At 41.7% G+C, this 15,636-nt stretch overlaps 1 protein-coding gene across 1 annotated transcript in view; it reads left to right on the forward strand.

The window, feature by feature from the left end:
• Nucleotides 1-15,505, forward strand: part of SPTAN1 (spectrin alpha, non-erythrocytic 1) — a gene marked incomplete at its 5' end in the record, with an annotated part of 49,324 nt that extends 33,819 nt beyond the window's left edge. Inside the window, 22 exon segments of the mRNA XM_082008797.1 lie at nt 96-110; nt 1,881-2,012; nt 2,356-2,493; nt 2,833-2,937; nt 3,157-3,365; nt 4,174-4,294; nt 4,453-4,574; nt 5,133-5,265; nt 5,728-5,826; nt 6,105-6,264; nt 6,493-6,569; nt 6,729-6,938; nt 7,222-7,518; nt 8,000-8,112; nt 8,979-8,996; nt 10,842-10,904; nt 12,190-12,244; nt 12,745-12,941; nt 13,327-13,380; nt 13,848-13,994; nt 14,338-14,485; nt 15,192-15,505. Coding sequence (XP_081864923.1) covers nt 96-110; nt 1,881-2,012; nt 2,356-2,493; nt 2,833-2,937; nt 3,157-3,365; nt 4,174-4,294; nt 4,453-4,574; nt 5,133-5,265; nt 5,728-5,826; nt 6,105-6,264; nt 6,493-6,569; nt 6,729-6,938; nt 7,222-7,518; nt 8,000-8,112; nt 8,979-8,996; nt 10,842-10,904; nt 12,190-12,244; nt 12,745-12,941; nt 13,327-13,380; nt 13,848-13,994; nt 14,338-14,485; nt 15,192-15,317 — 2,739 coding nt within the window. The 3' untranslated portion in view covers nt 15,318-15,505.
• Between the last annotated feature and the right edge of the window lie 131 nt (nt 15,506-15,636).

Genomic DNA, 15,636 nt, shown 5'->3' on the forward strand with positions numbered 1-15,636 from the left:
AAGGAATAATTAATTAAAGTTACCTCTTATGTTTTAATACGAGTTTATGAAGTAGTATGAATGCACTGAACTACTTCTCTCAATCTGTTTTATAGCTTTCCAAACTGCTGGTAAGTAGTTTGGACTAGCCCTGGTATGTGAATTTGTTTTCTTTGTATAGCTTATGTTTGAGCACAAGGTCTGGTTGCAGTCTGTTGCTCCATCCATCAGTTCATGCAATCTCTTTGTTTTCTATTAGTTCTTGACCTACATCCAGGTGCAGCTATTGGTCTTCATGTTATGGTTGTGGCTTTTTTGTTAATGCCTATTCAGCATCATTTATTTATGTGTTTGTTTTGCAGGTCTTCTGCATGATCTGTTTAATTTGTGGTGCATTAGTGATGTAGTTTGGTGGGGTTTTCTGGGAGTTAGGCCCTAGAAAAATGGGTTTCTATCCTCCTTTTTCAGAAATTTGGCTATTGGGCCTGTCATCCTCCTGACTGGATCTAGAGTGGTGATGATTTCACGCATGACACACAATGCCAACTCTGTTAGCTTGCACTTGTAGAATCAAGTGCTTAAGATGGAGTAGTCAATAAAATAGACCTAGATGGCTTAGTTCTTGCAGCAGTAGCATAGGAGGGAATAAAATAGAAGGAACACTACTACTATATTATTAACTAAGATATGTACCAGATGGAAAGCTGACAGGACTTGCAAGAATCCAAGGAGTAAAATGAGGATATATGGAAGGAGAAGACAGAACAAAGAAAGGGGAAGCTAACTAGAGTAAGAAAGGAAAGAATCATTGTTTGTCACTTTAGGCTCTGGTACATTAAATTTTTATATTTTTAGTTGAAAAAAAATTAGAATTTTATCTTAAACCGAAAAGGCTTGTCTGGGATTTGTTGTCATGGTAATTATATGCAATTGGTACCTTTTTTAATTGAATTTTTACATATTGTTAAATCTAACTTTGAAGGATATGTGTTTATATAATCTCAGTATTCAGGATTAACAGTTCTCAAAATAAAGCAGTTCATGCAGAATTTCTCATGCCAGCGCTATAGTATTTTCCATCTTTTATTTTTAATCTAACATTTCCCCCTGCATTCCATTCTCTCAGGGCATTGTATACCTACGTCCAATGTTACTAGCATTTCCAGTTAATACTTGTAAATTCTGTCTTGTCATTTTTGCGCTATTGTTAACTTCCTGGTGGGTGGATGGATCATGTATATATGAGAACTGCATACTTCCTCCCACACCAAGGCTCCTGTTGTTCTCATGGTGCTCTCAACTCAGCAGAGGAATTTTTTTAAACAAATAATTCAGTTATTTTTATAGAGTTTTTGGTTGTTAATTAATGATTTTAGTATATAATGGGGCCGTGTATGACTTTGACTAATATCAAAACTGTGCAGAAAGCAGATGGGCTGCAGCAGTGATTTCTCTTAATCCTCTATAGATTAGGAAGGGAAATAGAACTTTGTGAAATTACTGTAGAAGTAGAAATGATGAGGTACTGTGCTTTTGCTTACGGTGTGTATAATTTCTGCTTTTCAAAGGTGATGGCATTGAAAATGAGAAGGCATTACTTGAGCTAAGCTTAATGCGAGGAATGTTGCATCTATAAAATGCAGATGATGTTGCCCGAGTTGTATATATCAGCTCACGGCAAGTTTTGTTAGGTCAAAGCTTGATGGCTACTCAGATTAATGAAAGTTACTATTTGAGTGAGCAGTAAGTACTCTTACTGAGAGAGAGAACATCTTCAGATCAGCCTATACACAAACCTCTTCATGTATGTAGACAGCTCTTGTGCTCTCCTCTCAGCCCATGAGAACAATTTAGGAGCCCTTTGTCCAGACTTTTAACAGTTTTTGTTTTGTCATATTCAGAGCAAACACCAGAAACACCAAGCCTTTGAAGCTGAGCTCCATGCCAATGCAGATCGGATCCGCGGAGTCATTGATATGGGGAACTCGCTGATTGAAAGAGGAGCATGTGCTGGCAGTGAGGATGCTGTGAAGGTAGATGCAACAAGTTGTAGAAGATTTGCTTAGTTTTTGCCTTGAGAACTGTTTGGATAACTGAGGGAGGAGAGTGTTCCTTGAAAACCAATCTTGTTTCGTAGAAGCTTTTCTATTTCAACTATGCAGTAGAAATCGGGTTAATCATTCTGCTTCGTTCTCAAGGGTGAGAAGTTTTCTGATCCTATGAGTGGGATCTAAAAGTTGAACTGAACTAGAGCTAGGCAGCGTGAAATAGTGACTGTCTGGAATCAACAGCCAAACTTGCACCATATTCTGGTTTTACATTTATCAGAATGTATGTTTTTAGTTTGTAGCATTTCTCTTTTCCCTTTTATAACAGGCACGCCTAGCTGCCCTGGCTGACCAATGGCAATTCCTGGTACAGAAATCAGCAGAGAAGAGCCAGAAACTGAAAGAAGCTAATAAGCAACAGAATTTCAATACTGGAATCAAGGACTTTGATTTCTGGCTTTCAGAGGTAACTGAGATTGGGATTACTTACTTGCAAGACTTGTTTTTTTAATTTTTTTATTGCCTTTGCTGATGTTAGATTTTGTGGAGGACAGTCCACCTTTGAGCAAGTCTAGATTTATTACGACTAAAAATCTTGTGGATGTTTTAATGTTATTATTTATAAACAATAAGGTTTATTTGCATAGAATCTGTTAGGAATTAAACAGGTGATGAGGTGAAGGTTTATCCACACTGTAGAAAATTGAGAAGAGAATTAATTTGCACAGTTTAAAGACATTATTATTTCAAGGGTTTTGTGAAAACACAATGTGTTCTCCATCCCCTTTTACTTCCCTACCTCCAGGTGGAGGCTTTGTTGGCATCTGAAGACTATGGGAAGGACTTGGCATCAGTTAACAACCTCCTGAAGAAACACCAATTACTGGAAGCTGATATATCTGCTCATGAGGTATTGCTTTCTCTTTCAGTTTTGGAAGATAAATCATAGTAATCAGCAAATTCTACAGATACCGCTTCAGTACATGCTGCAGTCATATACTTGTTGAAACACGTTTTCTTAATAAAAACTGTGACTCTGCACAGCAGTCAGATTATGATTTTTATACTGACATTAACAAACACAGAAATGAGATCCAAGCAATTCACACACTTTCACCCACGTTTACAGGATCGTCTGAAGGACCTGAACAGTCAGGCTGACAGTTTGATGACCAGCAGCGCTTTCGATACATCCCAAGTAAAGGATAAACGTGAGACCATTAATGGACGATTTCAGAGGATTAAGAGCATGGCAGCTGCCCGCCGTGCAAAGCTGAACGAGTCCCACCGTTTGCATCAGTTTTTCCGTGATATGGATGATGAGGAGTCTTGGATCAAGTGTGTATTTTGGAAACTGAAGGCTCTGGCATGGGGGAACGTGCTTACAACCAGCTTTCTAACAACATTCATAGTCTGTAGTATGATTTTATAACTTGCCTTTTCCACAAGTATGTGCCTGTACAAGAAATCACCTTTGTCCCCCATTCAAGGGAAACTATATTCAAAATGGCTTCAGCACTAGTTTGGGTGTGGCTTCTCATCTACGGTTTTCTTTGGTCAAACCCCAAGAAGGAAAGCTCTGCACTGGAAAAAGCAATGCTCTTTAGACCTGGACTAAATAACAGAAACTTGACTCTAGTCTTTTGGGGAAAACTCCTAGCAAAAATCCAAACCTTACTTTTTATTCTAGCCATTTGTAGTAATCAATCAAATGCTCTTTCCCTATTGTCATTAGTATCTTGGGAGGAAGGAAGGAAGTGAGCCTGACAGAAATAATTCAGATTAGAGCACTTTTTTTTTTAATGCTTGTAAAATAAAAAACCAAAATTGGACAAAAGCAAGATAAACTTTACAAAAGGTATCTATCTTTTTAGAAAGAAAACGGTACAGAGAAACTCTGTCCTTCAGAAAGAAATGATAGGCCCTCTCTCGCCTTCTTTCCTTCCTCCCACACGTTATGCCTGAATGTGCTGCCAGGTGCCAGCTGCTGTTTGCTGATAACTCATGTACACAATTTTTTACATCCAAGATTTTTGTGCTATGCAGAGCATTTCCTTATCTGCAGCCATTTTTTTTTTCTTTGTCAGGTTTGACCTATAGAAATAATTTTCAAATTTTATTTTTCTCTTTTCCCTCTTGAATTCAGAGAGAAGAAACTGTTGGTTAGCTCAGAGGACTACGGCAGAGACCTAACTGGTGTGCAGAACCTTAGAAAAAAGCACAAGCGCTTAGAAGCAGAATTAGCTGCCCATGAACCTGCTATTCAGGTGAATGTCCCTCTCCTTGACAAATTTCTCTAGAAGTAACATCTTGCGTGTTTGTGGCAAATACGAAAGCCAGTAATAGGTTTGTTGGAATCCAAATAAGAGTGCATAACAAGAGAGCAAGTGATGTTCCGTTAACTGTGTGTTTCTCTGCTTTGCAGGGTGTTCTAGACACTGGTAAGAAGCTTTCAGATGATAACACAATTGGAAAGGAGGAGATACAGCAGAGACTGGCTCAGTTTGTGGATCACTGGAAAGAGTTAAAGCAGTTGGCAGCTGCTAGGTGTGTAAGACATGTTTTTCTAAAATTCAGTATTAATTAAAACAGTTACGTGGACTCGTAATGACCAGATTTACTCAGTTTCAGGGTTTTAGGATGTGGGTCGTAAGTCCATAATATGATGTGATAGCACGTATTACTGATGACAAACTCTAAGAGACTGTTGAAAAGAGTTTTAGTGATAGTGTTCCTCAGTAGAAACATGCGTGGGTTTTTTTGAGGTATGCTGTCTTTAGCCTTTTCTTGTACCAATTGGAAGCCATAGGCTTGAAATTAACTGGCTTTAATCTGCTACCAGGATGTTTTTCTCAATAGAAGCTGTTGGGAGAAAATGATTCATTTTAGTCCTTCAGTAGGTGCAGGCTTTGTGGCCTAATGAGTTTATAGAGCTGTAGACATTGCGGTCTGCTGCTGGAGAAGTGAAGTGTGAATGATTGTGTGTTTAGGGTTCAGTCTCTGCACATTCTTAGCTTTTCTGCTGCTATAACTTGTTTTTACATCTTACATCTAAAAGCCATAAAGCAACATTGTGACTAATTTTACCTTTCTTTTCCCATACAGGGGGCAGCGCCTAGAGGAGTCTCTGGAATACCAGCAGTTCGTAGCAAATGTGGAAGAAGAAGAAGCCTGGATCAATGAGAAAATGACATTGGTAGCCAGCGAGGATTATGGGGACACACTTGCTGCTATCCAGGTATGGAGAAAGTTGTCAACTCTTGTTGTTCTTGTTGCATTATTGTTGGTTAGAGCTTTAACGAACTTTTTCTTTAACTGTCTTTCCAATTTAGAGGTTATCATGTGTTCCTTTGGAAGGCCTACATTGTAACAAAAACGTGAATTCATTTTATAAAAGCACCCCAAGTATGTTATTTCCCGTAGAAATGACTTGCAATTTGGTGTAGCTTTGCATCTCTTGACCTCCGATGGGCAGTCCTGGTTAAATCAAATGTCTGAAGTTGTACTGGAAGTCAGTATCAGTCTCCCTGTGTCCACAGAAAAACAGCAAGATGTGCTAATCAGCTAAGATTAATAGTTGCTGTTAGAAAAAGCTTATGCTAGCTGATTTATAACAATAAATTCTTTCTGTTTTTTTTTATTTTATTTTAATAAGTGGTGAGAAATTATTTTAAAAAGTGACTGTGTCTTGGATTTGCAGGGCTTGTTGAAAAAGCACGAAGCATTTGAGACTGATTTCACTGTTCACAAAGACAGAGTGAATGATGTTTGTGCTAACGGAGAAGATCTCATTAAAAAGGTGAGCATGAACTGGTAATGAAAAACCTTCAAAAGCTACCCAGGCCATTTTCATGTCCAAGTAGGCTTACTCTTCTCTGAGGACTGATTGGTCATCTCTGAAAAGAGCTCTTACTCATTTTTTGTGGCTGAATAAGATGTGGGTGTTAACTGCTTCCAAAGCTATTTTTTGGACAAAATCTTTCAGCTGAAGTCCTTGGTCTCTCACCGACATACTGGATACCTTGGACAACCTTAACATCACATGGCGTGCTTTTTTTTTTTCCTCCTGTCATGTAGAACAATCACCACGAGGAGAACATTACTGCCAAGATGAAGGGCCTCAGAGGCAAGGTGTCAGATCTGGAGAAAGCAGCAGCTCAGAGGAAAGCCAAACTGGATGAGAACTCTGCCTTCCTCCAGTTCAACTGGAAAGCAGATGTAGTGGAGTCATGGATAGGTATGTTCTACAGTGGGGCACGGTACCCTGTCACAAAGAAACTGAAATGCTCCATCGTTTCAAAATATCTCACATAGCTTGTCATTTGTTGTTGTAATGAACAGACCTAAACCCAAAGCAATCAGCAGTACTATACCCGATTTATGCTTTTGGGGTAGCCTAATTTGGAACAGAGGGAACAATTGAGATAGAGGTTGGTATTTTTACTGAATTTGTTTCATTTTCCAGGTGAGAAGGAAAACAGTCTGAAGACAGATGATTATGGACGCGATCTCTCTTCTGTGCAAACGCTACTCACCAAACAGGTTAGTACTAATCCTGCCCCATAAGTGATGGAGAGAACAAGTGAACTCTTCTGCAGTACACAAGGATGTGGTATTTATGTTTGAAATATATGCAGGGTATCAGAATGGTTAAATAAAAACACAATCTAAAATATTTTGTTCTTTTTTTTAATGCTTCAGGAAACCTTTGATGCTGGACTTCAGGCTTTCCAGCAGGAGGGAATTGCGAACATCACTGCTCTGAAAGACCAGCTACTAGCAGCCAAACATATCCAATCAAAGGCCATTGAGGCTCGGCATGCTTCCTTGATGAAACGCTGGAATCAGCTACTCGCTAATTCTGCTGCCAGGAAAAAGAAACTCTTGGAGGCTCAGGAGCATTTCAGAAAGGTGAGTGGCCAAACTATGGGGCTACAAAAATCTAATTGTTCTTCCTGAAAACAAAGCAAAAAAAACCTACAATGCTTGCAACTTCTGCAGCTTTTTTATTTGCAGCTAATGATTATGGAGATCCTGGAGACTTGTCTTAAGAATTTGAGATATTTGCAAGAAATAAAAATGAGAAAGGCAGGCAAACCATCACTGATGCAAGTTAATTCCAGATTAACTCATACGGAATATTTGCATTACTGCCTAACTGAACTAAGCAACTGGATTGTTTTCTCTTTTCAAGGTTGAGGATCTGTTCCTGACTTTTGCAAAGAAAGCGTCTGCCTTCAACAGTTGGTTTGAGAATGCTGAAGAGGACCTGACAGATCCTGTGCGCTGTAACTCACTGGAAGAAATCAAAGCACTGCGAGAAGCTCATGATGCCTTCCGTTCTTCACTTAGTTCTGCCCAAGCTGACTTCAATCAGCTGGCAGAGCTTGATCGCCAGATCAAGAGCTTCCGTGTAGCCTCCAACCCATATACTTGGTTTACTATGGAGGCTCTTGAAGAAACCTGGAGGAATCTGCAGAAAATTATCAAGGCAAGTCAGGGAGAGAGACTCTTTTCAGGGTTTACGACCTTTGGAGTCTTCCCTGAAAGTTGTCCTCCAAGATAATCAGTACAGGAGTTTGTCACTGTACTGCAGATGGAAATATCTCAAAATTTGTAAGGAAAACAAAAAATTCCATTGACTGCAAACTTGTTTTCATGGTCTTCCATTGGCAGTCTTTCAAAAGACAAAGCACATGTCCCTCGCTTCCTAACTGTAAAATGTTTACTGTCTGTGTTATGCAGTAAAGTAACTGCTGGTTCAATTCCAGTTCTCAAGACTTCTGTAGGAATGTTCTGACTTGTCATCTGAGATGATTTTGTCTAGATATGCAGGACACTCTTTGAGCCCTCAGTCTTGTTTTGAGCATCAGAACTGTGCTGGCATGCAGCTCTTCGTTTTTGCTTTTTATTACAGGATAAGGGCAATCACATTATTTCTCTGTTTTAAATTATTTTTGTTCATTTCTCAGGAACGTGAATTGGAGCTGCAGAAGGAACAGCGAAGGCAGGAAGAAAATGACAAATTGCGCCAGGAATTTGCTCAGCATGCTAATGCTTTCCATCAGTGGATTCAGGAGACCAGGTATAGTTTGTCTTCCCAAGGAGCTGCCCTTAGAGAATTTCTCAGCTAATATTTGTATCCATCCTACACCTCTTTGGTCTAAGTTGTAAATATCTCCTGCTGAAAAACAGCTATTCGGGACTTGTTCATTTTCTGCAGTAGGGATTTGAGGGAGGCCCCATTAGCCACAGGGAAGAGGAAAGCCCTGAAACATCAGACTTCAAAAATGTTTCTGCTTCTGAATTCATTTGCCTGCAGTAATTCCAGTTATCCAGGGCTTCACTCTTCTGCAGTCATTCCTGAACTAGTCTGCAGTACAGCTGCAGGGTGGGGAACAAATAGCTCGAAGCAGACTGTGTGAAGTGCCAGTGGTGTGTCTGTTAATGCTCCTTTTGTATTGATTGTATTTCTAATGTACTATATATTAGAAATCTCACTAGAATTTCAATAGAGAAAGAAGCTGTTAAAAAAGCTTAAGACTACTTTGTAAATTACTTACCCGGGGTGCTGTCTAATAATATCCTGGCCTAGGGAGAGGGAGTAAAGATTTAACAATTGCATTAGAAATAAAAAATCTCAAGGTCGAGAATTGCAGTCAACTGAAGAGCATGTTTCTAGAAAACAGAGATAACAGTGCTCAGACAGTGCTATTAGCCAATTCTGACACACTCTGGCTGTGGTTCAGAGGAGGTAAGTTCTGTTTTCATGTAATCCTGTGATTCTCTGTCTCTGTGTTTACAAATAGTTCTGTATGTCTTCATGAAATACTGAAATACAAGTACAATTTTTAACTTTTTTGATGTTTGCTTCCCACCCAAACCTCTGTCCCTCTTTTACTGTCTTGTCTCTGTCCTGCTGCCTGATGTTTGGATCTTCACATTCTACAGGACTTACCTGCTAGATGGGTTAGTATTGAATTTTATATCTTTAAAAATTTGGTGATGTGTTCTGCTTTGTCTGTGTGTTTTCTTCTGTCATTACATTGCTTGTGAAAGCTGTGCTGAAACCCCTTTTATTTGAAAAGAGCAATCTGTGGCCGAGGTGCACATACACAGGAAACAGGATTTTGGAGTAGATTAAGTATAAACTAGTAGAAACATAACAATTTCCTAATCAAAGCAGAAGAAATTATTAATGGGTAGCCACTGGCATACCGTGGACATCCTAACTTTTGTTCTTGCTTTCTCTGAGGACTTGCACAAGAAAAGGCTCTTAATCTGATGAGAGATGAGAGAATGTAGGATAGTCTGCCTCTGGAAAACAGCTGACACTCCCAGATTTCCAGCATTCAGACACTTGATTAGTGAAATAACTTTTCTGTTATAACTGTTCTCAGAACAATTAAGGCTCCAAAGTACTGACTGTTTTCAGTAAGGAGGAAGGAAGATTCCTGTGAAGAAGCTTTACTGAAATTACGTGTCTTAAAAAGCTGTAGTATGCAAATATGAACTGCCCATTTTTTAATCTGCTGCATAACCATGCCCCACAAAGATTATATTCTCGATAGCAGAAAATAAAACCTTCCAGCATGAACCCACAAACTTGCCTGGGTTTGCAGGCAGTTTTAAGTCCATGGGACTTAACAGTTTTTAAAACTGTCCATGGGAATAGCTCCTGATAAGGAGGCAAGCTGGTCATTTGTCAAGAAGCAGAAAGGAAATAATAAGATCTTTAAATGTCTTCAGACTGCCAAACCCTCTGAGAATGTGTCTGTCCATTTAAATTTCCTTCAGTATTAAAAACCTGCAGCACAATGGAAGCTTTATAATTAGATATAATGTAAAATCCTAACAAATAGTGTATGGGCCTGGTGCAGAGGCCTGTGTGTCAGCCCTGTGTAAAGTGCTGGAGAGGAGGCAGGGGCCTTTCTCAGAGAGAGAGGAGGCTTTTCATAATAAAAGGGTGGAATCTTCGCAGATAACTGTGCTTCTTATTTGCTCTGCAATGATCACAATGTCTTGTGTTCTGCTGTTTCTGCCAGATAAAAAGAATTTGCCCCATTTTTGTTGTACAGTTTAATGGAACTGAGCAGATTTTCCTGGAACGGATGCTGAATTCTCTGCTCCTTTGCAAAGTAGTGTTGTAGATTAGTTCTGGTATCCAAGAGTAAGCGAACAGAAAGGAGCCGTTTACTAAAAGATGTAGGGTCAGAGTTCAAGATCACCATGCCAAGCTCTTTTGTTGAACAGATTACCAGAAGACTGCTGATATGCCAGGCAGAACTTGTCCTTAATGCTGCGTGGATAGATGAAAAATGCAGATTTAGCTCAGAGGGGCATTGGCTGTGCTGAGCCTTCCTTGGCAAGAGGGAAGGCAGAGCTTCAGCGAAGTTTCGAGATCGGAGTTGCCATGCGTACACCTTGCTTCAAAGCGTGCTGTAGCCGCTTGTGTGCGCCCTGTGCTGCCTGGAGGAGGTTTTCTTTGGGGAAGGGAGAAAGAAGAATTTGGAGTTTAGGAAGAAGAATTTCTTTAAAGAATCTGTAGATGACTTAACTGCAAGACTTCAATTTGTCTCTTAGTGAGACTCAATTTTTTGAGACTTACACGAAAATAATAACATTATTTTTGTGTATGTGCAACCACCATTTGAATAATTTTCTTAATCATTAAATATTTGCTTGTGTTTGCTGCAAGGTGGTGCTGGCTTGGAGTGTGGCTCCACTGCAGTGGCCGTGTTTCAGTGTGTTCTTTCCTCTGTTCTTTTTCTTTCTTCCTTTTTGGAATTTACTTGGTTTCTTTTCTTTGACTAGCATAGCATATCGTCGTGTCATTCGTGTCTATCAGTATGAAGTTGGGGATGATCTATCTGGAAGGTTTTTTCCTCTTATTTTCCTACCTCACTTTGGTTTTCAAGTGCACTCTTTAATTCCAAGGCTCGCTTTCCTCCCAACTAACTTTCACGGCTTAGAGATGCTTGGAGGTTTGTTTCCCTGTTGACTCTTTCCTTTCCATGGTTGGTTCCCAGCTTCCTGCTCAGGGTTCTGGGCGTGCGCTTCATCTCTTTAGGCGTGCGTTGAATCTGAGCCTTAACCTTGCGGTGACAAACGCCCAGATGTTTGGTGCATTTTCATTGCTACAGAGTGATTCAGCACTTGAAATTCCCTTCTCAAGAAGCTCAAAAGCATGCAGGAGGATAGATTTCAGTGGGGATGAGAACCTAGCTTTAGTGACTTAAATACCAGCAACTTAAGTTTTAGGAACTTAAAATACCACAGAGTCAGAGGAGAGGACAGCCCACCTGCACAGCACCCAGACTTGCTGTCCATGCACAGGTCGTGCAGTATGAGCTCTCATCATATGTGTTGGAAGGACAGAGATTCTTAAATCTGTTGCTCTGTTGCTCAGGATTTTTTGGGGGCAAAAAAAGCAGCAGTCCATAGCTAGTCCATATCAAGTAGATCTTGGAGACCATCGCCACAGTGGTGGTGTGGGGGCTGCAGTGTGCCAAGCAGCTCGGTGCGGAAATCCGACTGTGGGGAATGGCTGTGCCTCAGTTTCTCTGGGCACAGGATGGGAGAGGTGGGGCAGGAGAGGCAACTGTCCACCGCCTGCTGCTGTGTAGGAGAGGTCTATTGTTTTCTGCGGAGATTATGCCGTATTAAGATTACTTTTAAACCAAACCAGTAGTTTTCAAGGCCTTTTTACCCCATTTTATCCCCACATAACACACCTCTGTAGAGCTCCTGTACCTTAATGGCAAATAGAGCCCATCTCCAGTGAATCACCTGTAGTTTGTGTGTGCGTGTGTGTGCTGGGCACGGTGGAGCGGGGTGGGACTGCACTAAGTTTCTAACTCCATTAGGCCCAGTAAAGTGGGCGCTTTGGATCTGGCATGAAGTGTGGCTGCTGATCACGCTGCCTTTCAAATGGGGCTAGAAATTAACTATATAAAGAAATAAGAATCAAACAAGATGTACATGTGTCAGTCTGAAATAGGATGAGTCAGTATACACAAAACACAAAAACAGTGTTTAAATATCCACAGGAGAATTACACTGCTGTAAGGACTTTTAATTTCAAGGAAGGACTGTTAATTTCAAGCCCCACCTGCCATTTTTACGGGATAAGTGCCTTCTCTCACTGTGATTCTGCGTTTAGGTCTTGCATGGTGGAGGAATCGGGAACACTGGAATCACAGTTGGAAGCTACTAAAGTAAGCAATGCTCACCTACTGCTACAGCACCTTTCCCAGCTGATGACTTGGGAACATAGGGTGGGAATGGAAATGCATGTAATTATATGGCAAAATCTTAATTGATTTTACACGTTTTGAGTACTGAAGAGATCTTTGGGATTATCTATTTATGTATCCGATGTCTACTTGCATCACAAGCCATTACACAACACTCGGATGTAGTTTCTAAAGCGAGCAGGGTAGGGCAGAGACAATACAGTATTTTCAGCACGTTTCCTAATAAGGGGGGGGGGGATGGTGTCTCGAGAACTGGTGTGCAAGCCCTGTTGGTTTCCAGTAGTGTGCATGAAGAGGAATATTGTTTTGAATATTATTTTACAAATCTCAGTATAGGTATATATAATCTCAGCGGAAAAAGAAGAGTATAACTCTTCCTCCCCTGCCAGCCTGTGTTCTAACTTTTTAAGGGTTTTTTTTGCACTGCTTGACTTTTCTCCTCTTTCACTGCCTCCTAACAGCGCAAGCACCAGGAGATCCGAGCTATGAGGAGCCAGCTGAAGAAGATTGAGGACCTTGGAGCAGCCATGGAAGAGGCACTTATTTTGGACAACAAATACACAGAACACAGCACCGTGGGACTGGCACAGCAGTGGGACCAGCTTGACCAGCTGGGGATGAGAATGCAGCACAATCTGGAACAGCAGATTCAAGCTCGGTATTGCATACCCCACGTGTCTAACCTGGGTGGGGGGTAAAAGATAGGAGACACCTGCCTGTGTCTAAAAACAAACCTTGCACAGTCCGTGCCAATGAGTCTCTCCTGTGCTCTGACGAATGGGTGTAGTGAGCTTGTAAATCCCCCCACCTCCTGGCTCTCTTCCGAGGGATGAAGTTAGCAGTTTTGGAAATGGCTTCTGTTGGCCATTAGCAATGACAAGATCTTAGAGCAATTGATTTATTCTGCTGGACTGTGGTGACGTAATGTGTTGTTTGCTCATTTGTCCTCACCTTCTGATGCAGGTTCTGGCTTGGGGCAGATGGACTCCAGCAGCGTTCTGCAGTTTAGGAACTGTTCACGAGCTTTGCTGCTTCCTTTTCAGGAACACAACTGGAGTCACCGAGGAGGCCCTGAAGGAGTTCAGCATGATGTTCAAGTGAGTCGCAGGAAAAGCATGCCGGAGGAATGCTTGCGAGAGATTTCTGGCACGTGCATGGCTCCTGTTCACAGGATTCTCTGACCGACCTGTTGTCTGCCCAATTTTGTGCTGAGCTGCTTTGATCTCTGCCAGACGACAAGAGCCTCCAGAGAGCTGCTGGCTGGGCGCAGGCGCAGCTGTGCGGGAGGCTCTCCCAGGCACACACACTCGTGGGAGCAGTGGTGTAGGAACTGGGAGTGCCAGTGAATTCCAGCTGGGAATAGAGCCAGTTTGGATGCTTTTTAAGCAAAGTAAAGAATTTGTGCTTACTTTTTATGTATGTTAGACAGATCTATTTATTGATTCAAGGTCATTTGTCCAGAATAGTGGGCTAGTTATAACCTGTTCTGGTTTTCAGCCCACTTTATAGCTTTCAGTACTCTACATTTGATACTTAAAAATGTGGGGTTTGTTTTTGTTTTTAGGCACTTTGACAAGGACAAATCTGGACGACTTAATCACCAGGAATTTAAGTCTTGCTTGCGCTCTCTCGGCTATGACCTGCCTATGGTTGAGGAAGGAGAGCCAGACCCGGAGTTTGAGTCTATTCTTGACACCGTAGATCCTAATAGGTACGTGGGTTGAACCTTTTGTTTTTATATTGCAAAATATTGTATCAGTCTCCTTTGGGGAGTTGGCTGGAGGGTCTCTCGCAGGCCAAGAGCTGTGCTTACTTGTATTGTGGAGTGGATATGGTTGTTTTCACAACAATTCATGTAAAAGAGTATGATGGTACGACTGACATCCATGAAAAAGAAACTCACTTCAGAAAATGATGTGATGTTGGCAGTGTCTCCTGCCTTAACACTTTCATTCCTCCCAGAAAACTTAATGCCCCTCTCGGGAGGGCATGGAAGCACCGTGCTCAGGCATTGAGGGACCACGGTGTTCACACACTGTTCGTTTCACTGGCAGGGATGGACACGTCTCGCTGCAGGAGTATATGGCCTTTATGATCAGCAGGGAAACAGAGAATGTGAAATCCAGCGAGGAGATCGAGAGCGCTTTCCGTGCCCTCAGCTCAGAGGGGAAGCCCTATGTGACCAAGGAGGAGCTCTACCAAGTGAGTACTGGTTTGTGGCTCACCAGGGAGGAACAGGCGGAGGCTTTTTCTTTATAGACCATTAACAAAGACCAGCACTAGTTGCTTGGAGGTTCCCATCACAGTAGTTACCCTCTGCAGCAAACAGAGATGATGGTAACAGCCCTACCCAGTTGCTTTCTTGGCTTTATAGAGGAGGAGGAAAAGCTTTAGCTGCCAAAGAACTACTCAGGTTGAGTAAAACAAGAGCTACTCAAAGGCCTGGGAAGGGGGTGCTTTCACCGTGTCTGTCTTCAGAAACTCGTGCTTTCCTTTAATCATTTGTGAGACTAGAGGGAGGTGTTTCTCTCAGACAGCAGTTCAAAGGAGAAACTTGAGTATCTGGGCTTAGACAGTACGAACGTCTCCTCCCTCTCGCTGCCCTGCCAAGACAGCAAGTTTTTCCTGTCTGAATCCCACCAGCTGGCAGAGAAATAAAGAGGTTGCACTGCTTCCTCTTATCAGTTACCTGTTCTGTCTTCTCTTTGGTGGGAAGACTCGGGTCAGACCTTCCAACCCTTAACTAAATAGTGTGAACAGCCAGTGCATTTCCACGCCGGGCACAGTTCCGCTGCTCTGGCTTCTGCTCTGAGCTGTGTGCCCCTGGGAGTGGGAGGGCTGCTTGTAAATGCCCCATCCGCAGCCTCAGAGTGCCCCTCTTCACCTCCGCGCCGTTTTTGTCTTTCAGAACCTGACCCGGGAACAAGCCGATTACTGCATTTCCCACATGAAGCCCTACATGGACGGCAAGGGCAGAGAACTTCCTTCTGCCTACGACTACATAGAATTTACACGTTCACTCTTTGTGAATTGATCTAAAACACTAGTACTGAAAGATGCAAAGAACATGCTCACGTTTGCTGACTGTAGCTCTGCATGTGTCTCTCTGTGCTCTACAATAATCAGTGTTACTTTATGATGTAACCTTAAACTGCTTAGCTTAAAACTCTTAGGGAAAAACAAACATATTGCAGTGTGCTTCAATAAAAGTTACTGGTCGGACCACATCATCTTGTGTTTAATGGCTGAATGCAAATGTAACTGTTATGTGGATGAACTCCAGCTGTCACGGTACATGTGTTTTACAAGCCAAAACTGTGGAAGAAGTGAGTGGGCAAGTTTTCCTGGAGTCA

This window comes from Phaethon aethereus (genome assembly GCF_964289735.1).
Source record: "Phaethon aethereus genome assembly, chromosome: 20".
Classification (NCBI taxonomy): Eukaryota; Metazoa; Chordata; class Aves; order Phaethontiformes; family Phaethontidae; genus Phaethon; species Phaethon aethereus.